The sequence below is a fragment of the Procambarus clarkii genome, chromosome 64, assembly GCF_040958095.1.
Source record: "Procambarus clarkii isolate CNS0578487 chromosome 64, FALCON_Pclarkii_2.0, whole genome shotgun sequence".
NCBI classification, from domain to species: Eukaryota; Metazoa; Arthropoda; class Malacostraca; order Decapoda; family Cambaridae; genus Procambarus; species Procambarus clarkii.
The window spans coordinates 7,015,550-7,043,006 of NC_091213.1; the positions used below are offsets into that span (position 1 = coordinate 7,015,550).

The 27,457-nt window shown below is 44.2% G+C and overlaps 1 protein-coding gene across 1 annotated transcript in view; it reads left to right on the plus strand.

Moving 5' to 3' along the window:
- The first annotated feature begins 15,416 nt into the window (after positions 1-15,416).
- The window catches only part of LOC123768912 (dynein axonemal heavy chain 7), a 339,155-nt gene continuing 327,114 nt past the window's right edge, over positions 15,417-27,457 (plus strand). Inside the window, exons 1-2 of the mRNA XM_069309142.1 lie at positions 15,417-15,641; positions 18,291-18,386. Coding sequence (XP_069165243.1) covers positions 15,483-15,641; positions 18,291-18,386 — 255 coding nt within the window. The 5' untranslated portion in view covers positions 15,417-15,482. The remainder of the gene's footprint in view (positions 15,642-18,290; positions 18,387-27,457) is intronic.

A 27,457-nucleotide genomic window follows, 5' to 3' on the forward strand; every position in this document is an offset into this window, starting at 1 on the left:
TTCTCAAGCTATATCTTGCTCTAGTTAGGTCCCATTTAGATTATGCAGTTCAGTTTTGGTCGCCATATTATAGAATGGATATAAATTCACTTGAACGTGTCCAGCGTAGGATGACTAAGTTAATTCCCCAAATTAGAAATCTTTCATATGAAGAAAGATTAACAAAGCTTAAGTTGCATTCACTGTAAAGGCGAAGAGTTAGGGGTGACATGAAAGAGGTTTACAAGTGGGTGAATGGACATAACAAAGGGGATATTAATAGGGTATTAAAAGTATCAACACAAGACAGAACACGAAACAATGGGTATAAATTGGATAAGTTTAGATTTAGGAAAGACTTGGGTATATACTGGTTCAGTAACAGGGTTGTTGATTTGTGGAACCAATTGCCGCGTAACATTGTGGAGGTGGGGTCCCTCGATTGTTTCATTATTGTATCACTGTGACTGCACCTGACTGACTGTAACTGCACCTGACTGACTAAGTTGATGGATTAACGTCAGGATAGTGACAACACTTTTAAAACACAAAACCCTGTTCATAAAAGCAAACCATGCTCTGAAACTCTCCCTGGACAGATGTAATAGGACCCATTATCACCACACCAGAAATAAATATCTCTTTGATAGCCCCAGAGTCAAACTTAATCTGTGTAAACACTCTATGCAAATTAAGGGACCTAGTCTATGGAACTCACTCCCTAGTGAATTGAAAAGCTGTCCAACTTTTGCCTCATTTAAAAACAAAACCAAAAAGTACCTAATTTCATCTTCGTAGTTTCCTACACTGAGCTTTAAATTTGCTCTGTATCTAGTGTTACCCACTCTCCCAACCTTTATGTACTTAACCCAAACAACTTTATCATTGTGTGCATTGCTGTCTTCTATGTGCTAGCCATATGCTTTATTGTGCCTACTAATTTTTGGTAAACTACCATTCAAGCTGTCATTGCAATCAATCTGAGCTACCTATGTGCTTAATATACCTACAATTTTCTCTCATCTTTTATTTTGTTCTTGCTTTGTAACTGTTATCATTTTTTATAAATTTTTGCAAGTATTTACCTACTTAAAATTTTCTTAGATTAAGGACCTGCCCGAAACGCTGCGCGTACTAGTGGCTTTACAAGATTGTAATTACTATACTATGTATCCTCACAATCCCAATGTACCTTCTTGTATATATATAAATAAAATAAAATAAATAAAATAAAATAAATGTTGCCGCTCGATCGCCCGAAACGCTAATTTTACTTGGGGAAAGTTATTTTTCATACACCGTTTCGCGAAAGTGTTTCGCGAAAGTTTCATTCCACATTCTGGTCCCTTAATTTGTAGAGCATTTCTAGTTTGATTAAGTCGTACTCTTGGAATATCAAAACTGTATTTGTTTCTGGTGTGGTGCTCATGTGTTCTGTTACAACCTTCAATGAAGCTTTTGAGGTCAGGATTGGCATTACAGTTCAGCGTTTTATATATGTATAATACACATGAGAGAATGTGCAGTGACTTAATATCTAACATATTCAGAGATTTGAGTAGGGGTACCGAGTGATGTCTGGGGCCAGAGTTGGATATTGTCCTTCATAGTTGTAGTGGTTTCTGCTGGTTTAAAGTTAGTAACTGTGTTCCTGAGAGAGCGTAATTCTTGTTCGACAAGGTCGACTCTGGCAGACAGATCTTGATTATTTTTGAGCATGGCTATAGCTTCACCTCGCAGTTCATTATCAAGGCCGATTGCTCTTGGATTACTGACATTTGAACATAAGAACAAAAGAACAAAGGTAACTGCAGAAGGCCTATTGGCCCATACGAGGCAGCTCCTATCTATAACCACCCAATCCCACTCATATACTTGTCCAACCCGCGCTTGGAACAATCACGGAACCCCACCTCCACCACGTTACGCGGTAATTGGTTCCACAAATCAACAACCCTGTTACCGAACCAGTATTTACCCAAGTCTTTCCTAAATCTAAACTTATCCAATTTATACCCATTGTTTCGTATTCTGTCTTGTGTTGATACTTTTAATACCCTATTAATATCGCCTTTGTTATGTCCATTCATCCACTTGTAAACCTCTATCATGTCACCCCTAACTCTTCGCCTTTCCAGTGAATGCAATTTAAGCTTTGTTAATCTTTCTTCATATGAAAGATTTCTAATTTGGGGAATTAACTTCATCCTACATCCTACGCTGGACACGTTCAAGTGAATTTATATCCATTCTATAGTACGGCGACCAAAACTGAACTGCATAATCTAAATGGGGCCTAACTAGAGCAAGATATAGCTTGAGAACCACACCAGGTGTCTTGTTACTAACGCTTCGATTTATAAATCCCAGTGTCCTATTTGCCTCATTACGAACATTCATGCATTGATCCTTTTGTTTTAAATTCTTACTTATCATAACTCCCAGATCCCTTTCGCAATCCGACTTCGCAATCTCAACACCATCTAGCTCGTATCTTGTAACTCTATCATCATTACCTAGCCTCAAAACTTTACATTTGGTCTTCATGTATTTGGATTAATAACTTGAGCCATGGGTTATCAGCAAAGCACTTGACATCAGAACAAGGGGCAGCAGCTCGTTTAAGTTAGTCCGTTTAAGTTACGGCTACATAATTGTTGTATGGCCCGTGATGATATCGGCGCACCATCCAGCTGAGATTGTTTGTTATTGTTAACGGGGGTTGAGTCGGTGCCCCGCCCCCCCCCCCCCCCGGCGGCCCCCGAGGGAGGGGCAGCTGAACTAGTCATGTTGCTAGCCTGGTTAGTTGATTTATTGTTACTCATGGTAGCAGGATAAATGTAGGCAGGCACAAATAGGCAAGACTCGTTGATGCGGCAGCAGTGAATGTCGGGTACTGCTTCTTCACAGGGAGCAACACTAGTGAGGTCGAAATGAGATTATGTGGGTTGGTCTTGATGATTGTTTCAATCACATTTGGGTCACTGTGTACTTAGCTGCCTTCTGGGGATGCTACATCATTTGAGGGTTGCTGAGAGCTCAGGGAGCAGCAGATAAAAGTGGAGGGACGGCGGGGCTGACAGGTGCAGCCGAGTGCGGTCGAGTTGTGTTCTATGCCCCGTGCCGGGCCCAATGCCTCACTATGCCCCATGCCGGGCCCAATGCCTCACTATGCCCCGTGCCGGGCCCAATGCCTCACTATGCCCCGTGCCGGGCCCAATGGATCAATATGCCCCGCGTCCGGCCCCCATGGAACAATATACCCCGCACCTGGCCCCCATGGATCAATATGCCCCGCGCCGGGCCTCATTGGATCACTATGCCCTGTGACGGGCCCCAATGCATCACTAGGCCCATGCGGGGCACCACTTTGCCATCATGGACAGCGCCGGGGCCCTCCTCACCCTCCACCCCATCTGGCCCCACCCCACCTTATTGCTCCTGCCGGGCCCACTGGAGACCTTTGCTCTAAGATGTTCTCTGCCCTACGCTATCCTGCGATGCTCACCTAATTCTTCAGGAACTCCGGCGCTGTATTCCTGGTTATTATGGGCGTTTTATGTCCCAGCTAACAAGTATCTGGCGTGCTGCCCTGCAGCACTTTAACTATTATTCTTCCCAGCGTTTTTGGCGCCTCTTGCCATTGCCGTCAATTGTCCTCATGCTACGTCCCCCCCCCCTGCTTCCAGGTATTTGACATGATGCCAATTGTTGTAGTCGCTGTAATTACCCAACTTGATCCTCCCATTTATTACAGGAACCTCAGCCGTGTACTTTCAGTTATTATCAATGCTATTCACTTCCTGCTTCCAGGTACTTGCTTCAATGTCCTTCCCCTAACTTTTATTCCTACAGATATGGAGACATTAGGCACCTTGGACTTGTCATTTATTTCTTCTGAATGCTTCGGATTCCCACTGACCCTGGTTCGGTTTGCTTCTAGATTCTTCTACACGTTCACTGCTGCTTTTTTTCTTTACTTCTTCCTTACGGCGTTCACATTTACGTGCTCCTTACCTGCAGTTTTGCCATGCCCTTGACATGATGCCCCTTTCTCTCCTCCTGTTACCTTATTCTTTGCTGATGAGGCGTTCCTTAGGAAACCTCCCTATGTTCATTCCTGCCTTTTTCTTTAACTTTAAGATAACTTCAAGACACCTTACGATCTCACCCTATTAATTATGCACCGGGGTGGATGGAGCTCCACCTTCCCCTGATTCATCGCCACTCAGCTCCGACGTCCTGGACGTAGGGGATATTCGTCACTCTGTCCCATAACAACTATCTTGGATTTCATCTACGAATGTTCAGGATGCGTTTTAATTCGCTCTGGACTTTCCTTCTATTACACTTCTTCCCTTATCTGCATTTCAACTTAACGCATGTATATTTTTGCGGTTACATTTATCTTACGCCCATTAATTCCCTCACGCAGTTAGCGGACCCCCTCTTCTCGCCGAAGCCCTGGTATTGCCCCCCGCAATTACTGGACTCATTTCGAAGTTCACTCTTGCCATTTATTGAAGCTATTATTGGCTATTCCACTTTAAATCAGATACTGCTATATCCACCGTGAATCCATAACTTTCTCCTTATTTGTGTCTATTACTATGGTTAGAGCCCCACTTTTTTGGTGATGTTTCCTTCCCTTTCCCGTCCAAGGGGTTTTTCATGCGCTTATTTATTACTGTTACTATTGTTGTTAAATTTATTATTCATCATTATTATTTTCTTATTTTATTATTGCATTTGTCGACTCCTGACTCCTCGATTGCCTACATTCAGAGTTAGCAACCGTATGCCCGTAATTTCCTACTACAATATAGTACCTCTGCATTATGCCTTTTTCCTTTTCCATGAGGAACTTCATTCTGGCCCCTGCTTAGCCCAGGACGCCGGCAGTTCCGGAGGCACCTCACCTCACATGCCCGGCACATGTTATCCTGGTGTGTTATACTAACGCTTCCCCTGTTGGAATTACCTTCTTCATGCATTATCTTTCATACAACGAACATTCCTTCCATCTTCATTCGCCACCTTCTCTATGTTACATACTCATCTTTGTTATTCCCTTGGCGTGCCTACGTTGTGTTGCAACCTATTTCTTGCTCCCCACGCGGCTACAAGCAGTATCTTTACGCATTTATTAAGGATCTCCAGACATGTATTCTCAGTTCTTATTAGTGCTATTAATTCCCTGTTTCCACATGTTTGTCCCCCTACTAGCAGTGGCTTTCTTCCAGTTTCCCCCTACGTTTATTCTCGGCCAGTAAAACCCCGCTACCTATGGCCTATGTAGCACCCCTACACAGGCGGGGAATTTTCCACACAAAACAGACTTGGATAAATGCTAAATAAGTACCCCCCTTTCTATTCGCATAATGTATTCTAATAAGATTTACACATTTATGTTTACATCTAGGAATCATGGTACATGCGTATCCAAGTTGTGTTAGATTACCATCTTATGATTATATGTTATTAATGTATCCTTATTATATAATCAATGCTACCTCCTAGGTGGTAGCATGCCGGGATATTGTTTCCCTTGGACGACCGTCACGCAACTCCCCTAGTTTGTACATCATCCCCCCTCCCCGGCTGGCATGCTGTCATCGGTTCCTAAATTCTCACGCCCCTAGGACTGGTTTCAAAGGTGCTTATGCCTCCTACTTCCACAGAATGGACAGACCGGGGACGCCACCATCCTCTAGGACGTGGAAGCAGGCACGGACCGCGGCAACGTGGGGACAACGCTGCAGCAGCGCCCACACGCAACCACCCAGGACCAAGGTGAAGCCAGCTCGCTTCACTTCCTCGTTATTGGAGGCGACGTCAGGGGACTCGGACACGGATGGGGGCACCCACACGGACACGCGACCCGGCGCCCAGGGGAAAGGCCGTCCGCCCTCGAAGTGCCCTCGCCTGTCCGTTGAGGACTGGGCGACTCTACAGACACTCATCATGCAGGCCAAGGGACCGGCGGGGAACGCTGCACACCCTGGCCCGGGGTCCACTGAGACGGCTGCCTTGCTGCTAGGGCCATCGGATGTCCTCCACACCACGGTGCTCCCTGGGGCACAGGATCACGAATCAAGGATGAGGGGCCACGCATCGTGGCTCCGCTCCTCCACCTCCTCCTCCTCCTCCTCCTCCTCCTCTGGTGAGTACCATCGGACGAACACGCCCCCTCATCTCTCTAGTTCCTGGCTGGGGCAGCCCTTGGGCCAGCGCTCCGGCGAAATCCCTTTCCTGGGGGAGCATGTCCCACAGGCGCTCCGAGAGCAGGTCTGGGCCAATAAGTACGTGGATCTCCGAGAACTGCTGGCCTACGAGCGGGACGGGGACTCTTTCGAGCAGTGCCCGGGACAGGCTCCAGCAGCCCCACCCTCAGATAAGAAACTGCCGCCATTGACTGGAGAGCAGTGGGCGCATGGCTTTGCCGTCTATGCGACGATATACTTGGAGCGCCACCCGGCGGAAGGGCGGGCGCTGTTTACCTACGCCCGGTATGTGAAGTCGATGAAGGAGGGCCTGCGGGGAGATTGGCTGTGGTATGACCAGGCCTTCCGATGGGACAAGGAGACGTCAGGCTGTTCCTGGCGTGCCCACCGGCTCGACTTAGAACTACGCTCCATGCAGCGTGCCACCCAGGCTGGGCAACAGGCGACCAGGCGCGCCTCCAGGCGCTCGGCTGGGCACTCGTCCCCCTCCGCCCGCGCCTCCGGGCTCCCAACCGGTTATTGCTTCGCCTACCACTCAGTGGGCCCTGGCTGCGACAGAACCTCCTGTACTTTCAAGCACTTCTGCCCGCGCTGCCGCAGGAGGCACCCCGCATACAGCTCCTGTGCCCAAGGCCCGCCCCGCTCCTTCTTCAAAGAAACCCAGCCCCCCCGAGAGCCACGGGGTACGCAACGACCAATTAAGACGGAACGTCTCAACTCCGGTGGACACGGAAGCCCTTGACGGTTTCCTCAACGGCTACCCCCTCCGTGACTACGTGGTGCGGGGCTTTAGGGAGGGATTCCTCCTCGGATTCAAAAGCCAATGGACACCACTCTCCTCACGAAACCCTCCCACGACTACGGCAATTCCACATGTCGTGGAACCCATGCTGGCGAGGAAATTGCAGCTGGCCCCTTCGCTCAACATCGCCCTCCACATGCCTGGGGCGGGGGAGAACCCTCTCGGCCCTGTCCCCGGTGCTGGCGAACTTCCTACAGTACCTGCTCTCCCGGGGTTTGGCGTATTGCACACTGTGTACTTATCTCACCGCAATCACATTTGTGTACAGGCTACACGGCTACTCTTTCCGTATCGGCAGGGCCACGCAAATGCACACAGACGGCCACCGGGCCATGACCATGGCAGTGGGAAGGCGGAAAAGCAAGGCATACACCAGTTACGTCCGGTAGGGCGTCACCATTAATTACCTTAATAATATACTTCTCCTTTTCTAATGTAAGAATTATAACTGCAGCTATAGTCACTTCTAGGTACCAACTTATTCAGCTATGTTATAATACATATTCATAAATGTAATTTTACAACTAAGTTCATTTATTATACTTATAATAAATTATATTTCTTAATACATTTCTTAAGTTATAAAATCATACATATATATATGTATTAAATATATTAAATAATAAATAAGTACCCCCCACAATAGGCGTGAATTTTTCTCCCCAGACAGAAATGTTTATTCTTAGATTAATTACATTTGAGGATTTATTACCAAACAAAATATAGAAAGTTTTCTCAATGTTAAAGGTAAGTTTTAAGACCTTAAGGTAAGACCTTAACCTCTTATCTAGAATCTATGACAATCAGCACTTTAATGATCAAAATTGCAGGTATTATACTGCACATGATGTAAACAATGTTTTAACTTGTAATCACAATGTTTCTGTAATTAACTTGAATGTAAGATCTCTAAGCAAACACTTTGATGTTAGTGCCCTGATTCAAACAGTTGACAACAAATTCTCTTTTATTGTGTTTACTGAAACGTGGTTAAAAGAGAACACTACTCAACTCTACAACATACCAAACTACTCAGCTATTCACAATTGTCGTCCTATACAAAGAGGTGGTGGTACCTCTCTTTACTACCACCAAGAACTGACTTGCAAAAAAGTAATTAAAACTAGAGACCCTTGCGGAGAGTATATATTTGCCTGTTTCAGAGTCAAGGGTGGCGAGGCTGTCCTGGCTGTGGGAGCAGTCTATAGGATTCCTAACACTGATGTGACTGAATTTAACTCTAACCTTAGAAATCTAATACTAGATAACCGACTGAACAAAAATCATCTAATCATTTCTGGGGACGAGCCTGATAACCCTTCTGCTGCTAGTTTCCTTAACTGTATGAATTCCTGCTTATTCATACCCTTAATCACTAGACCTACTAGAATCCCTGATAGTACTCTCACGACTCTAGATCACATCTGGACCAACATAACCTCTCCGCTTACTTCAGGTATAATCGTCGATAGCACTACAGACCATTACCCCACATTTCTCCTAACCAACATTAACAAACCACCTCTAGAGACAAAGGAGATAAGCTTTAGGCTGCACAATGAAACTGCTATAGACAATTTTATAACTGCTGCTGATAATGTCAACTGGGAGTCCGAGTTAGGTAACATAAGGGACATCAACCTAGCAGTGCAATCTTTTCTTCAAAAAACTCTCAGCCTTAATAACACCCACTGTCCTATGCTAACGAAACAAGTCACAACTAAAGGGCTAAACAATCCTTGGCTTACAAAGGGGATACTTAAATCTATTAATAAAAAAACACGACCTTGAGAAGAAGTATAGGTTAGGAATCGTCTCCAAAGAATTTTCAAAGAATAACTCATCATTGCTATCTAAAATAATTAGAAGAGCCAAAACTAAATACTACGAAGATAAATTTACCCAAACAAAGGGTAACATTAAGAAAACATGGAGCACAATTTCACAAATATTGGGATCAAAGAAGATTTTAATTAACAAACCAATACTCCTGTCCAATAACGAATGTTCTGCTTTCAGCCTCTGATACTGCTAATGAGTTCAATAGGTTCTTCTCAGCCATTGGGTCATCCTTTGCAAATGATATTCCATCTTCCATTACTAATGTTCGGGACAATCTTACAGGTAACTATCCACAGTCTCTGTACCTAACGCCTGCTAATTCCTCTGATGTTAATGAGATAATCCTTTCCCTTAAAACCAAGTCTAGTGCCCTTGAGGAGATACCAACTCTAATTTACAAGGCAGCCTCCAGATCTTTAGCTCCTGCCATTGCATTGCTCTTCAACAAGTCACTTGAACTCCAAACCTTTCCAGATATTCTAAAAAAAGCGAGAGTAACCCGAGTCCACAAATGTGGTGATCTCACTGATGTCAACAACTACAGACCTATATCAATTCTGCCAAACTTGTCAAAAATATTTGAAAAACTAATTACAAGCAGCTTTACTCTTATCTAGCCAAACACAATATACTTAGCTCCTGTCAATATGGCTTCAGACCCCAAAAAAGCACTAACGATGCACTTATTAGTATGATTAACTTGATGCATGCAGCTCTTGATAAAAATGAGTTCTGAAAAACTGAAGAACAAGAGTTACGAGGAAAGACCAGGGGCGTTAAACATGCCAAAACTAAAAGATTGAAGAAAGAGAGGTGACATGATCATTACTTACAACATACTAAGAATAGGCCAAATTTACAAAGCGGAATTCCTGAAACCAGCAACTTCATGAACAAGAGGACACATATTCAAGCTAAGGAAACAGAAGTGCCCAAAAAAATATTAGAACATTTTCTTTTGCAAACAGTGGTAGATAGTTGGTAGTCAGTAGTTTCAAAGCGTTATATGACAAAGAGTACTGGGAAGACGGGACACCACGAGCGTAGCTCTCGTCCTGTAACTACACTTAGGTAATTACACAGTGCCTCATGTGCCTTTGGGCCTCTCGGCTGAGTGGACAGCACTTGGGGCTCGTAGTCCAAATGACCTGGGTTCGATTCCCGGTGGAGGTGGAAACAAACAGGCAGTTTTATTTACCCTGATGCTCCCTGTTCACCTATCAGTAAATAGGTACCTGGGAGTTAGACAGCTGCAACGGCCTGCTTCCTGGGGATGTTTGTGTGTGTTAGAGATAAATATATGTAGTAAATATAATAGAGGAAAAATAGATTGGTTAGAAAGGCGGGGTCCAAGAGCTAATAGCTCGATCCTGCAGATACAAATAACAAATAGTAAATACACACACACACACACGGGGAACGGGGCCTGGTAGCCTGGTGGATAGTGTGCAGGACTCGTAATTCTGTGGCGCTGGTTCGATTCCCGCACCAGGCAGAAACAAATGGGCAAAGTTACTTTCACCCTAAATGCCTCTGTTACCAAGCAGTAAATAGGTACCTGTGAGTTAGTCAGCTGTCACGGGCTTCTTCTTGGGGTGTGTGTGTGGGGTGTGGGAAAAAAATAGTAGTAGTAGTAGAAACAGTTGATTGACAGTTGAGAGGCGGGCCGAAAGAGCAAAGCTCAATCCCGGCAAACACAACTAGGTGAATACACACACACACATACGGAACCTTGCGGCTGAGTGGACAGCACTCAAGGGTTGTAGTCCTAAGGGGCCCAGGTTCGATTCCCGGCCGAGGCAGAAACAAAAGGGCAGAGTTTCTTTCACCATGATGCTGCAACTGTTCACCTAGCAGTAAATAGGTAACTGGGAGTTAGACAGCTGCTACGGGCTGCTTCCTGGGGATCCCACAGACTCAGACACATGTTACCAGGCAGCTATCCAAACTCTTTTCTTATTTCACTAGTCAGCCTGACAGATATTGTGTCCATCATTCACTCACTAAAATCCAAAGCTGGGAACATTAGTGAAATACCATCTATGGTATACAAGAGTGCTTCCCATGCCCTTGCGACACCCATAGCTCTGCTGTTCAACAAATCTCTAGTGTCATACCTTCCCTGATATCCTTAAAAAAAAAAGCACGAGTAACACCCGTTCACAAAGAAGACAAAGCGGCAGACGTATTACAGAACAATATCAAATCTACCTATACTGTATCATCAAAAATATTTGAAAAAATTATTTACAAACAGCTCTACTCTTACCTCGTAAAATCAACACACTAAATCCCCGTCAGTTTGGCTTCCGCTTCCAAAAGAGTACCAATGATGCAATTATTAATCTGCTTGATATAATCTACTCAACCCTTGAAAAAAAGAGTTTCCGATTGGACTCTTCATTGACCTGAGAAAGGCCTTTGATACTGTTAACCATAACTACCTCTTACTTAAACTCCACCATTATGGAATCCGAGGCCTTGCCCTGAACTACATTTGATCCTATCTTAGTGATAGACATCTGTTACGACCCTGGGTTCTTATTTGGAAACCAGAGGTCAAATTGAGTTCTAAATAATTACTATATACATTAATTGATAGGATTGGATCATGTGAGAAGGATATTTAATGAACAATAACATTTACATTCATGGTGTCTGAAATCCTGGGGGCGACTTTGTTTCCGTCTTTCTTGCCAGACGTAAGACGAATCTTGTTACTCACAGATCATTCAGATTCTGGGCAAGTTGATTATTAAATAATTATTGACCTAGTTATCAGCTATTCTTAGAATTGTTAAAGTAACTAGTAATGAAGGTCGGTGAAGACTTGTAATGATTGGGGCTGTATGATCAGTTAGGTATCTTCTCGGCAGCATATTTAAGAGAGCTCTGAGGCTGTTCTCTTCCTTTTCTCTGGGCTGCTGCTGACGTGGTTTTACACCTTCCCTGTGGGCTCCGTTCTTCTCTCCCTATACCCTATGTCCAAGTTAAGTATCTGACTGTGTTATTACCGTGCTATTGGCTAGGTGTATGTGTAATTATATTGGTGTAGACTAAGCCAGTGTTTTGGCATCCCTAAGTGTACTCTAGGGTGACTAGTGAAACCACGTGTGCTAAAGTTTACCAAGGCTACCTTAAGCCTTTACAAGTGCCCTTCAGGAAAGTAGTCTTTACCCTAGTTTGCAATTGCAAACCTTGCATTCTACTTATGTGGACCAAAGTATTTAACGTAAGGTAGAGTGGTTAGTTTAGTTCATTTATTATGCACCCCATACCCATCCTGTGGGCGGTAGTGGAAAGGGTTACACAGGCACATAATGGGCTCAGGGACTGAACTCCACAATTCATTTAGCTAAGCAAGTTACAATCTTGATGAGCTAGTTACAAAATTCAGTATAAGTCGTCACATCAACAATGGGTCAAGTACAGGTTCTAAATTAAGCAACTGACATATGTGGAGAGTTAGTGTCACAATTGATATGTTTGTCCTGCACACCGCCCCCCATCCAGTGGGCAGCGGTGGATAGGTTACAATCACTCAGTTACTACCTACAGTTGGCAAACTGGGGATATTTGGCTAAGACTTCTGGTAGCAGATCATTTTGAATGAAATATTTACACATCGCTGGAACATTGGTTATAGAATTGTCTCTGAATTCACGTATCTTTTCGCCCTCCATCACATAGTGACGGAGGGTGTGCGAATAATTTTATTGATACAGTTTACATTTGGTCAAGTCTACATCAGCAGATAATGAGAATTCCCAGAGATACTTGTAACCGAGTCTAAGCCGAGCAGTAGTAACATCTACCCAATATATTGCTATCCAATCTATTGCTACCCAATCTCCCAATCTTTATGTACCCAATCTGAACATCTTTACCATTGTGATCATTGCTCTCTTCTTATATGTGCTATCAATCTGCTGTATGGTGCCTATTAATCTTGTTTAAATTACCAATCAAGCTGTCAATGTAATCAATCAGAGCTTTAATATACCAATGTGCTTTAATATACTTACTAATCTCTCATCTCATTTTTTTCTTGCAATGTATCTGTTATCATTTTATTAATTCTGCTAGAATTTACCTACTTAAAATTATCTGTTAGATTGCAGATTGTTAGACTGGTCCCCCATTGCACAGAACACTGGTGACATTTATTATAGTTTACTGACATCATTCCTACTCTTAAGTGTCTTATTTAATTACTTAATATATTCGGCAATCCCCGTGGCACAGTGGTAAGACACTCGCCCAGCGCTTCGAGAGTGCTTTGGCCTGGGAGGATTGATTGGGCACCAATCCTTTAACTGTAGCCTCTGTTCACCCAGCAGTGAATGGGTACCTGGTTGTTAAGCTATTTGGCGGGTCGCATTCCAGGGAAAATTAGGATTAAGGACCTGCCCGAAACGCTACAGAGTCTATCACAGATTATGAAAGTAATTAGAAACAGAGCAATGCAGAAGATGTAGAGTGACCACAACACAGCAGTTGCAACATCAGGATCTGCGAGTTGGTACAAGACTTCAACCAACTACGAACCACTTAGTTTGATGAAAGGGAGCAGTAGAGCAACAGAAGTACACTTACATCGCATCAGGCTTGGGTACCCATGTGCATGGGAAATAGGCTTATAGGTTCCGGAAGATGAGAGGAAATGTCAGCACTGTGGAGAAATACCCCACAGACCACTGGAACATTATCTAACACAGTGCACAGTTACAAACCCATTAAGATTTCAACTTTGATTCAAATGAGCAGAAGAAGTTGTTAAACACATGGGACAAAATCTTACTGAAGCGACCATACAAGTCATAAATACTCATACTCCGCCCAAGTAAAACAGAAACAAGCAACACTTAGTGGGCCAGCCAGAGGCTTAGGGCCCACGCAGGAATATCCCAGCAAAAAAAAAAAAAAAAAAAAAAATACAGCTGGATAAATTATATCTACCATAGCCAATTCTCTTTTTTTGTGAAAATCTTTTATTTTGTCGGTAAGCTAGTACTAAAATGTTGTCATAAACCTTTGTCTTATGACGATGTGCTTTCTCTAATTTATATTTAGTGTTGGTATATGCTCATGTAATCATACTCCTACATGAGGGCTCATGCACGCTGGTTAACTCTCTGGTTGCTATAGCAACAGCAACAATGCAACGCTGCTTACCATTGGTTGTTGCAGATCCATCGACCAATACGAGCTAACCTTTGAAGCTCGTATGGTTATTGTAAACAATTTCACCAGCTGAGCCTGTGCCAGTATGCTGGTATCGGTTTCCATGGCGCCTTTCCCAAGCGCTTCTGCCTCTCATCTTGCTGCCTAGGCTAGTGACAACATCGCTGATCACTGCTGAGAGAAAAGTAGTTAAGAATTGGCAGAAATGAACAAGTAAGAATAAAAGTAACAATACTTTTAACATTTATAATGAGTAGTTTTAGTATTTAACAACTATTAGGGTAGAATGTTGACCAGACCACACACTAGAAGTTGAAGGGACGACGACGTTTCGGTCCGTCCTGGACCATTCTCAAGTCGATTGTGAGAATGGTCCAGGACGGACCGAAACGTCGTCGTCCCTTCAACTTCTAGTGTGTGGTCTGGTCAACATACTTCAGCCACGTTATTGTGACTCATCGCCTGCATAGGGCAGAATATTTAGGAAGAGAAAGGAGGCTTGAGTAATTAACCGACCCTATGTACATTATTAACAACCTATGTATACCTTCACAGTCACAAATAATAATTTCATTAACTGTGGTTACATTAAAGTTACGTTCAAGCACTAATTAAGCAATAATCTTTAGGAGCAATTCACTTGTATAATACCTATTCTCATCAATACTGTGCTCATACAACTGTTTATAATAATGTCTATATGGGTAGATCATATTTATATATATTGTGAGCACCGTACACGGGTTTATATATAACATTTAATTTGGGTGACAAAATTAAGTAGTTAAAGATACTGAACGTAATTGGCAACTATATTAACTTGTAACATCACATAAGATTATTTTACAGCTGTAACATTTTTTGCTTCCATTTGCTAATTAGGCGTCAAATTTTTTTTTAAATAATGTCTTCATAGGGATGTGATGATTTAAATCTTAAAGTTAATATATAACATGTTAAAAATTCCTTATAATTTCTTATGTAGTTACTTGACGAATAAGAAATTATTCAGAATTATTTTAAGTGTACTATAATAACTCAAATGGTCGTATAGTGTACTTTTGCTGTCCGAAACGCTATGCGTGTTAGTAGTTTTACAAGAATGTAAAAACATCAATATATATATATATATATATATATATATATATATATATATATATATATATATATATATATATATATATATATATATATATATATATATATATATATATACATACATACATACATACATACATACATACATACACGTGCAGCAATGATCACAAAAACACTGATCTAAGTATGCGGAAAAATATTTTTCCCCATATATACATACATATATAATTTGTATTAAGAGTTTAATTTATATTCCTCTGCTTCCCTTCTTCCAGACACTGAACTTCTCATATAAAAATCATTTGGAAAATTTAGATGCAGGAAGTGAGTGGTAACGGAGAGGTGAAAGAGAAATGAGGCGGGGCAGGCGGGCGGGCGTTAATATGGGCGGGACGGGCTCTGTCCCCACCCTGCCCGCCCTCACGCCCAGCGGAGGACACAACACCCATGACATAACACGCTTCACCCTTCACCAGCTGCTGGTCACCACAGAAATACTGGTGCCTCCAACGGTATGTTTAACACTTGACTAAAGCCTCTTTTTTCCTTAGGGCTGCATTTATGTAGTCTTTAGGTTAGTGTATTAATTATGCACCCCATACAAATCCTGTGAGCGGTAGTGGAAAATGGGACATAATGGGTTCAGAAACTGAGCCTTAGAATTTGTTTAGCTTAGCTTGTTACAGCACTGATGAGCTACTTATACAGTTTGTTAACATAAAAATAATTGAAGTCTCTTCACAGCTTATGAAACTAACATCACCGTGACTGTTGTGTCCTAACTCCCCTTGCCACTTCGGGGAGGGGGTGGTATAGGGTGTTTATGTAGCTTCAGGGCACCAATCCCCCCAGGCACAGGGCATGGCGAGAAGGCACCCCTAAGCATACCTAATTCCCTATCAAACACAAACTAAAATACATATAAATGGCAGATATCATCACAACCCACAAGAGTTAAGATGATAATAATAACACACAATAATAACATGAAAATAACATAGACAAAATGGAAAATTCTTTTGTATTTTGTTTCTCTTATATGGGACACAGCACACAAAGGGAGAGGTGCACAGTATATCATTAAAAAGAACTATAGCTGAAGGCAAAACAACAAGCTGCCTAAGCGGCAGGATTGGTGACTTGACATCGGCATACATGGAAAAAACTGTTCATAGTGGAAGCTCCTAACAAGGCCCCGGAGCGGGAGGGATATCACATATGCACATGGGGGTCCCTCCGGCCGCCGCCTTACCCACTCGTGGGCTCCGGCCAGGTCATCCACCCTCTTGTGAGACACCATTTGGAGAAGTGGTACTCCAGATGACGACTCTGCTTAGATAGTTGGCTGCCAGCTATCCTGGCTGCGGTTCACCTAGACAAGACTATATTGACCCTTATGCACCCTGTGCACGGTGATCCCGGGACTAAGGTGGTCTGCCCCTTGATGTGGTCTTGGACCATATTCTGTAGATGGAATATATCCAGGTCATGGCTTTCACAGAACAAATCTCAAGGTCGCTCTTGGTGAGTCCCATATCCTGTAGACCACGTGCACTCTCCTTGCACCATCCTCCTCTCCAGTTAAGGGTTATTGAAGAGGCGGATGCTGTGTGCTTCCCGGTATATTCCCTGACCGTTTGAAGGATCTCTGGGGTGCCGTACTTGTCGCACTTGCTCTGATGTGGACGGGAGAGTGGGAAGTTATCACCACAGACCTGGGTGTCTAATATAACGGCCTCATCACCTTTGCAAGCTAAGTTATCAGACTTACAGAAGGTCCCTCCATCCGGAATACGGACTTCACGTTCCACCTCGAAACCTCTTTGCGGCAGGCGGCCGGCTACGAACCGGGTGATATCGTCATGACGTTTCACCCGAGACCCGTGTGTCTTGTGGAATGCCTAGGATATGTGGCCCAGGGTCCCTGGTTTCTGGCAAGCATCGCAGAGACCAGAAGCCTCGGGTCTACCCCTAGCTGCTCTAGACGGTGTGGCTACAGCGTTTGCCCTAATCTGGATGACATGAGCAAAATCTTCTCCGCCTTAAGCGGCCCTGGAATTTTTGCATGCAGTTACCAGCGTGCACTAATTACCTGCACTTTACAAAGTTGGAAGACTAGGTTAAAATTTCTGGTAGTAGATAATTTTCAATTAAATTCTTTGCACATTTCTTGAACATTTATGCTAGAGGCATTTCTAAATTCTTGAAGCGAATTCTAAATTCTGTATGCGAATAATTTATGAAGTATATCAAAGATATGATTTATTTTTTCCAACCTCTTACTTAGCCTATCTATATGATAAAAGTAATACATAATATAGTTTACCTCGATAAAAGTCAAAACGTGGATGAATAAACTCTGGCTTTGTCCCACGATACAATCAATTACTAATTATTATTATTTGCATGCAGTGTTTGCACAGGTTCAGTCTGATTCTAGGGATATTAAAGATATATTATTGTAGATATTAGTCTGACTCTAGGGATATCAAAGAGATCAATTAAGAGTTTCACGACAGGATTAGCATTTAGGAACATGGTTTTGTATGTACAGTACTTATAGGCAAGACGAATTACCTCAACGACTGCATCGCATTTTCTAGTTTAATCACTGTGCTGAGTCAACCCATCCTTCTGTTTAGGTAATACCTATTGTGAAGATCGTTAAAAGTCACGAATTCGTACGTATATAGTTTTTAGATAGTAGTACACTGATTCGTAAGGAATTCTTAAAAAAAAATGAAGCTAAGAAACAAACTTATTAAATATTCCTAGGCCTAGTATAGCACACATATGTACTATATTAGGCCTCAGATATCGCGTATTAGGCCTAGGAAGCTTTGGTTAGTTTAGTCCGTCAAAGGAACATAAGTAAAAAATAGTTTTCCGGTTTGTCCAACTCATTAGTTGTGATTTTTACTTTCTAATCTCGTTATACGTTGGTATATATACCATGGCCCTCATCATTACTAAAATTACTACCAAAACAGATGGATGGGCTGGATTATTACATTAGTTGTCAGTGTTTAATACGGCAGCTCTCAGGTCTTTGGGAATTTCTTAATTCTTCTAAATCTGAAGTATCATTTCAGTTAGTGTGTTTTTAATAATTGCACTGTAATTAGATAGTCCAGAGTCAAACTCCTCTGTGTTTTCTTTAGCCAAGGTTTGTCGGTAGAAGTGAAGACTGGCGTCTGGCAGGATCCTCACACCTCAGAGCTGTCTCTGCTACACCACCCGGGGATATTACACTTGTGGTAAGTTGTCTGTCACACCACCCGGGGATATCACACTGGTGGTAAGTTGTCTGTCACACCACCCGGGGATATCACACTTGTGGTAAGTTGTCTGTCACACCACCCGGGGATATCACACTTGTGGTAAGTTGTCTGTCACACCACCCGGGGATATCACACTTGTGGTAAGTTGTCTGTCACACCACCCGGGGATATCACACTGGTGGTAAGTTGTCTGTCACACCACCCGGGGATATCACACTTGTGGTAAGTTGTCTGTCACACCACCCGGGGATAACACACTTGTGGTAAGTTGTCTGTCACACCACCCGGGGATATCACACTGGTGGTAAGTTGTCTGTCACACCACCCGGGGATATCACACTGGTGGTAAGTTGTCTGTCACACCACCCGGGGATATCACACTTGTGGTAAGTTGTCTGTCACACCACCCGGGGATATCAGTGGTGGTAAGTTGTCTGTCACACCACCCGGGGATATCAGTGGTGGTAAGTTGTCTGTCACACCACCCGGGGATATCAGTGGTGGTAAGTTGTCTGTCACACCACCCGGGGATATCAGTGGTGGTAAGTTGTCTGTCACACCACCCGGGGATATCAGTGGTGGTAAGTTGTCTGTCACACCACCCGGGGATATCAGTGGTGGTAAGTTGTCTGTCACACCACCCGGGGATATCAGTGGTGGTAAGTTGTCTGTCACACCACCCGGGGATATCAGTGGTGGTAAGTTGTCTGTCACACCACCCGGGGATATCAGTGGTGGTAAGTTGTCTGTCACACCACCAGGGGATATCAGTGGTGGTAAGTTGTCTGTCACACCACCCGGGGATAACATACTGGTGGTAAGTTGTCTGTCACACCACCCGGGGATAACATACTGGTGGTAAGTTGTCTGTCACACCACCCGGGGATAACATACTGGTGGTAAGTTGTCTGTCACACCACCCGGGGATAACATACTGGTGGTAAGTTGTCTGTCACACCACCCGGGGATATCACACTTGTGGTAAGTTGTCTGTCACACCACCCGGGGATATCACACTTGTGGTAAGTTGTCTGTCACACCACCCGGGGATATCACACTTGTGGTAAGTTGTCTGTCACACCACCCGGGGATATCACACTTGTGGTAAGTTGTCTGTCACACCACCCGGGGATATCACACTTGTGGTAAGTTGTCTGTCACACCACCCGGGGATATCACACTTGTGGTAAGTTGTCTGTCACACCACCCGGGGATATCACACTTGTGGTAAGTTGTCTGTCACACCACCCGGGGATATCACACTTGTGGTAAGTTGTCTGTCACACCACCCGGGGATATCACACTTGTGGTAAGTTGTCTGTCACACCACCCGGGGATATCACACTTGTGGTAAGTTGTCTGTCACACCACCCGGGGATATCACACTTGTGGTAAGTTGTCTGTCACACCACCCGGGGATATCAGTGGTGGTAAGTTGTCTGTCACACCACCCAGGGATAACATACTGGTGGTAAGTTGTCTGTCACACCACCCGGGGATAACATACTGGTGGTAAGTTGTCTGTCACACCACCCGGGGATAACATACTGGTGGTAAGTTGTCTGTCACACCACCCGGGGATATCATGACTGGTGGTAAGTTGTCTGTCACACCACCCGGGGATAACATACTGGTGGTAAGTTGTCTGTCACACCACCCGGGGATAACATACTGGTGGTAAGTTGTCTGTCACACCACCCGGGGATAACATACTGGTGGTAAGTTGTCTGTCACACCACCCGGGGATAACATACTGGTGGTAAGTTGTCTGTCACACCACCCGGGGATAACATACTGGTGGTAAGTTGTCTGTCACACCACCCGGGGATATCACACTGGTGGTAAGTTGTCTGTCACACCACCCGGGGATATCACACTGGTGGTAAGTTGTCTGTCACACCACCCGGGGATAACATACTGGTGGTAAGTTGTCTGTCACACCACCCGGGGATATCACACTTGTGGTAAGTTGTCTGTCACACCACCCGGGGATAACATACTGGTGGTAAGTTGTCTGTCACACCACCCGGGGATATCACACTGGTGGTAAGTTGTCTGTCACACCACCCGGGGATAACATACTGGTGGTAAGTTGTCTGTCACACCACCCGGGGATAACATACTGGTGGTAAGTTGTCTGTCACACCACCCGGGGATAACATACTGGTGGTAAGTTGTCTGTCACACCACCCGGGGATAACATACTGGTGGTAAGTTGTCTGTCACACCACCCGGGGATAACATACTGGTGGTAAGTTGTCTGTCACACCACCCGGGGATATCACACTGGTGGTAAGTTGTCTGTCACACCACCCGGGGATATCACACTGGTGGTAAGTTGTCTGTCACACCACCCGGGGATAACATACTGGTGGTAAGTTGTCTGTCACACCACCCGGGGATATCACACTTGTGGTAAGTTGTCTGTCACACCACCCGGGGATAACATACTGGTGGTAAGTTGTCTGTCACACCACCCGGGGATATCACACTGGTGGTAAGTTGTCTGTCACACCACCCGGGGATAACATACTGGTGGTAAGTTGTCTGTCACACCACCCGGGGATATCACACTTGTGGTAAGTTGTCTGTCACACCACCCGGGGATATCACACTTGTGGTAAGTTGTTTTGATTTGATTAGCTCCGGCGGACTAGCCACCTCCGGCGGACTAGCCGCCGGAGGTGGCTAGTTTATTGTGCACCCCATACCAATCCTGTGAGCGGTAGCGCAAAAAGCATTACAGAGGGCACAAAAGGTCTTTATCAGACCTCATCTTAGATTATTACATAAACAATGTCATCTATCCTTCACACCTTATAATTACAATGTCAGCTAGTTACAGAGAAAGTGCTATTTCAAGAGCTATATATTTACAGTAAGTCATTATACATTAATGGTAGGTCTTATCGCTAATAAAGAATTATTTGAGCAATGGAGATATTACAGTCATAGGGGAGCTTCTGTTTATTATTAGTCCTCACAATACACTACTTGTTTCTGAATCTCATATGTCGTTTATCTACTGGAAGCGAAATATGGATACAGTGCAAGGATTTCAGGTAATTTATCCTGGGTAATAAGATAGGTTGCCATATCATACAGAGTGATCTTAGATTTATCTCTAAATGGCTCAATTTTACAACAATCCAAGATATAGTGTTCGAGTGTGTGTGTCCCTGTCTTTGTTCACACACTTTACACTTTACTTCATCTAGATCCGTATACAAGCCGAACTGCCAGAGATACTTGTAGCCAAGTCTTATACGAGCTGTGACAACATCTGTTAGTCTACTGACTTTGTTACTTGCCCCATACACATGTTTTACTTCACACATTTCATTGTGATGAACAATGGACCTGCTAGTTCCTGTTGTCTGTCACACCACCCGGGGATATCATGACTGACGTCATAGCCTTGTTGTGACGTCAGAGCCCTAGTGGCATTCCTATTAGCAGACGTCGAACTGTTTTCAGCTCATATCTCAGCTGACACTGCTTGGCGTCGCTACCAGTCAACAATTTCTAGCTAATCATTATACGTTGGGTTTGTAACGTACGATTATGTTACGTTGTTGGGTAGATTAGATACACAGTGTTTAGTGAGTTTCATATTTATTTAGTAGTCTTGGTTACAGTGGTCGGTTGTTGGCATTGTCGTAGACGTTCAGACGTAGCTTGGAGCAGAGCGGAGAGCTGAGTGAGGCCGGAGTCGCAGAGCTCTATGTGGGAGAGCGTCGCGGCTCTATTAAGGAATCGTAAGTGTCTGAACTCATGGGGAGCGAGAGCGTTGTAGCTCGATGCGGTCGTATTCTGCTGTCTGCTCTGTGTCGAAGCAATTGTAGCGTCTTGGGGTCGATTAGAACTATACACGCCGAGTGCTACATTCTTGAGAATGTAGGATTTGCTGATTGCAGATCAGCTGGAACGGCAGCAGTCGGAGGGTCGTCACCTGTTGAATAAAACAATTTTTTTTGGGGGGGGGGAATGTAAAAGAGATATTTATTTCTGGTGTGTTGAAATAAGGTCCTTGCGTCTGTCCCGTGAGATTTTCGATGCAGCAAATTATAAAATTTTTGTTACCGAGTCCATTGCAATGATCTCCAGCTTCTGAAGTCGTTGTTGGTGGGGCCGCCTGCTACACCAGCGGTCGAGCTGGTACAGCCAGCGTCCTGAAGCAATCCAGGTGCTCTGTGTGGAAGCAATTGTAGCGTCTTGGGGTCGATTAGAACTATACACGCCGAGTGCTACATTCTTGAGGTTGAAGAGGTGAGGTAAATCCAAAGTGTCTATACTAGAGTTATCTGAATCACTCTGGAAATTGTACTGTTGGCTATTCGCAATTCCCTTGCTTATATTCGGTGACTACACCTCAGCTTCCTCCAACCAGGAAGGAAAGAATGTTATCTGTAAATAGGGATAAGATTATGGCTTGTGTAGTGCAGCTCTAAGATTTTGTGTAGTTAGTGCTAATTAGTTATGCCATTAAGATAATGAGGGACTGTAGTGAGTATTTTGTTTGTACTTGTTACAGGTTTGAGCAATAGTGGTGACACCAATTAAATACTCCTTTGCTCTACTCCTTTTACTAGTCAGTCCGACTGACATTATATTCATAATTCACTCACTTAAAACCATTTAGGCTGGGAACATTAGTGAAATACCATCAGTGGTATATAAGAGTCCTGCTCATGCCCTTGAACCACCTATGGTTCTGCTATTCAACAAATCTCTAGATGTAACACTGTAAAAGTGTTTGGTTTAGGTTAATACATACATAGAGTACATGAGTCACAGACAAGGATCGGAGAGGCGCCAGTTGTCTGCCTGAGATCTCACACCTCTAACCGTTAATGACCCCAAGTGACCTGAGGTCAGATCATGATAATTTCACCTTGCTTCCGCTAAGCTTATAATTGTAGTCTGGTAGCCTTCAAACATGCCGACGTTTAAGGAGTGGCTTGGTAGTGCCGGAGGCTATCTACTTGTGGGCGGAGTTAGCTACTAGGTTCCCCAATATAAACTCGGAGAGCTATCCAGAAAGGGGCATTAATCAAGAGAACAGCAGACGAGCAGAGCAGGGAGGCTGTCGGCCGGCAGGGCGGGAGTCTCTGTCAACTACAGACCCCCCCCCCCCCCCCCCCTCTCTATTCAACTTAGACTCTGTCCTCGGTGAGTTGAACATTTAGGTGACTTGGTTGTGTTTTACAAGTGTTGTGTGATGATCAGGGGCAGTCAATTGTAGTGTTCTCGAATTCTTGGATGATGACTCACTTTGCATATTAAACTGGAACATTTTAATTGAATTGCTAAATTATGATACTTCATGTGAAATATAATTATGAATTTATTATTTAAATTGTGTTTAACTTTGTCCCCTAGAGCTTTGAGTTGAGGATTTGAGAAAGCCTCTGTGGTTACTGGGTTCATGATATAAATGAGTACATGTTTGGAGTTGATACATGGTACAGAGGGAACATACTAATAATGAACTCATGATAACATCCTTTGAGAATTTTGTGATACAGGCAAGTTCCATTCCTTGTCTTGTATGTAATGATCATGAATGGATGGTGGCAGCATTTCGTCTTCTACTATCTACTCTTCTACTTCTACTATCTACTCTTCTACTTTTACCTATCTACACCTCTCCCTCCACCCTTCTCTAAACTCTCACTTTCAACTAATGACCCTTCTCGCTCCTCCCACCTCTCCCCCTCTCACCCCAAACCCTCACTAATTACTTCACTATTCATTTCTTTCCTTTCGTTTTCTCTTATACGTTTGTGGCAATGATTCTGTATTCTAGAGTTCTCTCTAGAGTTTCGGGTAACTGATCAAGTGACGGCGCCTTGTAGTCGTAGCACCTAGGTAGTCAAATACCTAGGTTACAAGGTGTTGAACGAGAGAGGTTGCCTTAGGAACTCTGGGAGTGCTCTAGAATAGTTAGCTAACTGGGGACGGGATAACGGACTAGAGAGAGCTGTTTCCCCCGGCCTCGTTAGTTAACTGGGGGGTGGAATAATGGACAAGATAGAGCTATTTCCCCCACCCCCGTTACAATGTTGGCAGCGGTGTTGAACAATGTTTATGTTGGTGTTCTTTTGAACATTGTTCAGTCCCACGTGTCTTTTTGCCGCTCAGGCGCTATCAGGGAGATCTTGACAGGTGTTTTACTTTCGCGATTTAGCGAGTTTTTCAGGCTAGGAGATGGTGATTCTCTGGTGTTGTGTTTAGTGATTTTGTGAGTTTTGTGGTATTCAGGGAATGTTCACCAGAACTTGCGTGTGTAGTGATTTATGTTAGTAATAAGATTTGGCGATTTTGGAACTTAGCGGTTGGTGGGTAGTGGAGCTCACCTGAGTGTGACAGGTGACCTCGCATGTCCCACGGGGACACCCAGCCACCGCTGGTCTCCAGGTCAGTGGGGAGTGGCAGGTGTAGTTTTTAAGTAGTGGTTCTGCTCAGATTATTGCGATCGACTGTTTTACTCCATTTGAACGCAATAACCCGAGGTGTACTGGTCTTGTACAGCATGCTAGGGGGAGCCTTAGTATGTCAGTAGACTTCACGTTGGGGACGCTCGACGTTAGATAGTCTGGTCACAGGGGTGGCAACAGTTTTGAGTTGTTGACCGGCGGAGAAGCTAGGAAAACACTCTGGGTCACGTAGGTGGCTGTAGGTTAAGGGTGGGAGTAATGGATATTTATGTACTTAAGATTAGGAACGGTACAGTTAAGTTAGGCTAGGGTTTTGTCTATTAGTGTTGATTTTTTTTTGTGACAAGTTAAAAGTAGTGATGACCTTATTCTCTCTTCTCTAACTTTCCTCTGTTACTGTCTTATGTTCCACCAAGTCAGTATCATTCAGTGTTAATTGGATTATTTCAAAAAAAAATTTAAGTGTAGTTGTTGCCAGGAGGAGAGCTTATAATTGGACTGTGTGAACCCTATACAAACTACAGGGTCACACAAACATCTTGGGAACACGTATTGTCGCCTTTCTGTTCACCCACAGGTGGGAGCCAGAAGAGAGGAGAGACGCACATACAAAAGAGGGAGACGGCTGCTGTGTACCACACTCACGGGCGTTAATCACCACCACCACGACCAGCCCACTACCTGGAGGTCACGGCTCCACCACCATCACCACCCCAGGGGACCCCAAGATGCAGCCCTCTCGGTCGGTCAACATTGGTCTACCCAGTGGACCCCAGGACGGACGGACCCCAGTGGACCCCAAGACGGACGGACCCCAGTGGACCCCAAGACGGACGGACCCCAGTGGACCCCAGGTCGTTCTGCAGACGAACCCAGACGACCCAGTAAAGATGGAAGAGGAACAACGACTCCAGTCTGTCCCACCAACATCGGTCTACCCAGGACGGACCCCAATGGACCCCAGGTCGCTTGTCAAAGACCCATGGGAGGAGGAAGAGAGAAGAAAAAAGAGAGAAGAAGGAAGAGAGAAGAAGGAAGAGAGAAGAAGGAAGAGAGAAGAAAGAAGAGAGAAGAAAGAAGATAAGACAAGCTGAGTGAGACATGATACCTAGTGTCCCTTGCTGGTGTCAGCATCATTGCATGGAGCGTAATTGCAAGACAGGATCGTTCGCCTTAACTGGCCGCCCCTCCTACTAGCATGTTGCTCTGTTGAGTGATTCTTCCTGTGTCGTGCGGACTTGATGTGGCTGTCAGAAGTGGCTCTCTGAAGGAGGCGTGCTGGAGCAACAGGGAGGAAGAAGAGTAGGATGGGATTTCTACTGTTGGCAACTATATGAAGGTCTCGAAACTTGTAGTCCCTATAGCTGTGAAGAACCCCAATATACGTCTCTCATGGTGACTGACGTAGGGCCAATTACAGATCAGCTGGGACAACCGAATTCCACGGTCCTGTGCTCAGTTCAAGTAGTAACGGCTTTCGGGTTGACCAAGTGTTGTTGTGCGTTAACGACGGAGAAGCGACGGAGGCAGTTGTGTTGAAGAAATGTGGTACAGGATTATCTACAAGACCAAGCAGTGACGTCGCCCAGCCAGAGACAATGGACGTCTGTCTATATATTTCATTTTTTAGAATAGGATGATGTATATTTGTTTAGCTAGGATGTATTCTTTTCGTTAATAAAGTTGTCGCACACAGCTAGCTTGCTTTAGCAGTGTTGCAAAAACTTTATTTTCGGGGAGAAGGGGAGATGTAACACTGTAAAAGTGTTTGGTTTAGGTTAATACATACATAGAGTACATGAGTCACAGACAAGGATCGGAGAGGCGCCAGTTGTCTGCCTGAGATCTCACACCTCTAACCGTTAATGACCCCAAGTGACCTGAGGTCAGATCATGATAATTTCACCTTGCTTCCGCTAAGCTTATAATTGTAGTCTGGTAGCCTTCAAACATGCCGACGTTTAAGGAGTGGCTTGGTAGTGCCGGAGGCTATCTACTTGTGGGCGGAGTTAGCTACTAGGTTCCCCAATATAAACTCGGAGAGCTATCCAGAAAGGGGCATTAATCAAGAGAACAGCAGACGAGCAGAGCAGGGAGGCTGTCGGCCGGCAGGGCGGGAGTCTCTGTCAACTACAGACCCCCCCCCCCCCCCCCCCCCTCTCTATTCAACTTAGACTCTGTCCTCGGTGAGTTGAACATTTAGGTGACTTGGTTGTGTTTTACAAGTGTTGTGTGATGATCAGGGGCAGTCAATTGTAGTGTTCTCGAATTCTTGGATGATGACTCACTTTGCATATTAAACTGGAACATTTTAATTGAATTGCTAAATTATGATACTTCATGTGAAATATAATTATGAATTTATTATTTAAATTGTGTTTAACTTTGTCCCCTAGAGCTTTGAGTTGAGGATTTGAGAAAGCCTCTGTGGTTACTGGGTTCATGATATAAATGAGTACATGTTTGGAGTTGATACATGGTACAGAGGGAACATACTAATAATGAACTCATGATAACATCCTTTGAGAATTTTGTGATACAGGCAAGTTCCATTCCTTGTCTTGTATGTAATGATCATGAATGGATGGTGGCAGCATTTCGTCTTCT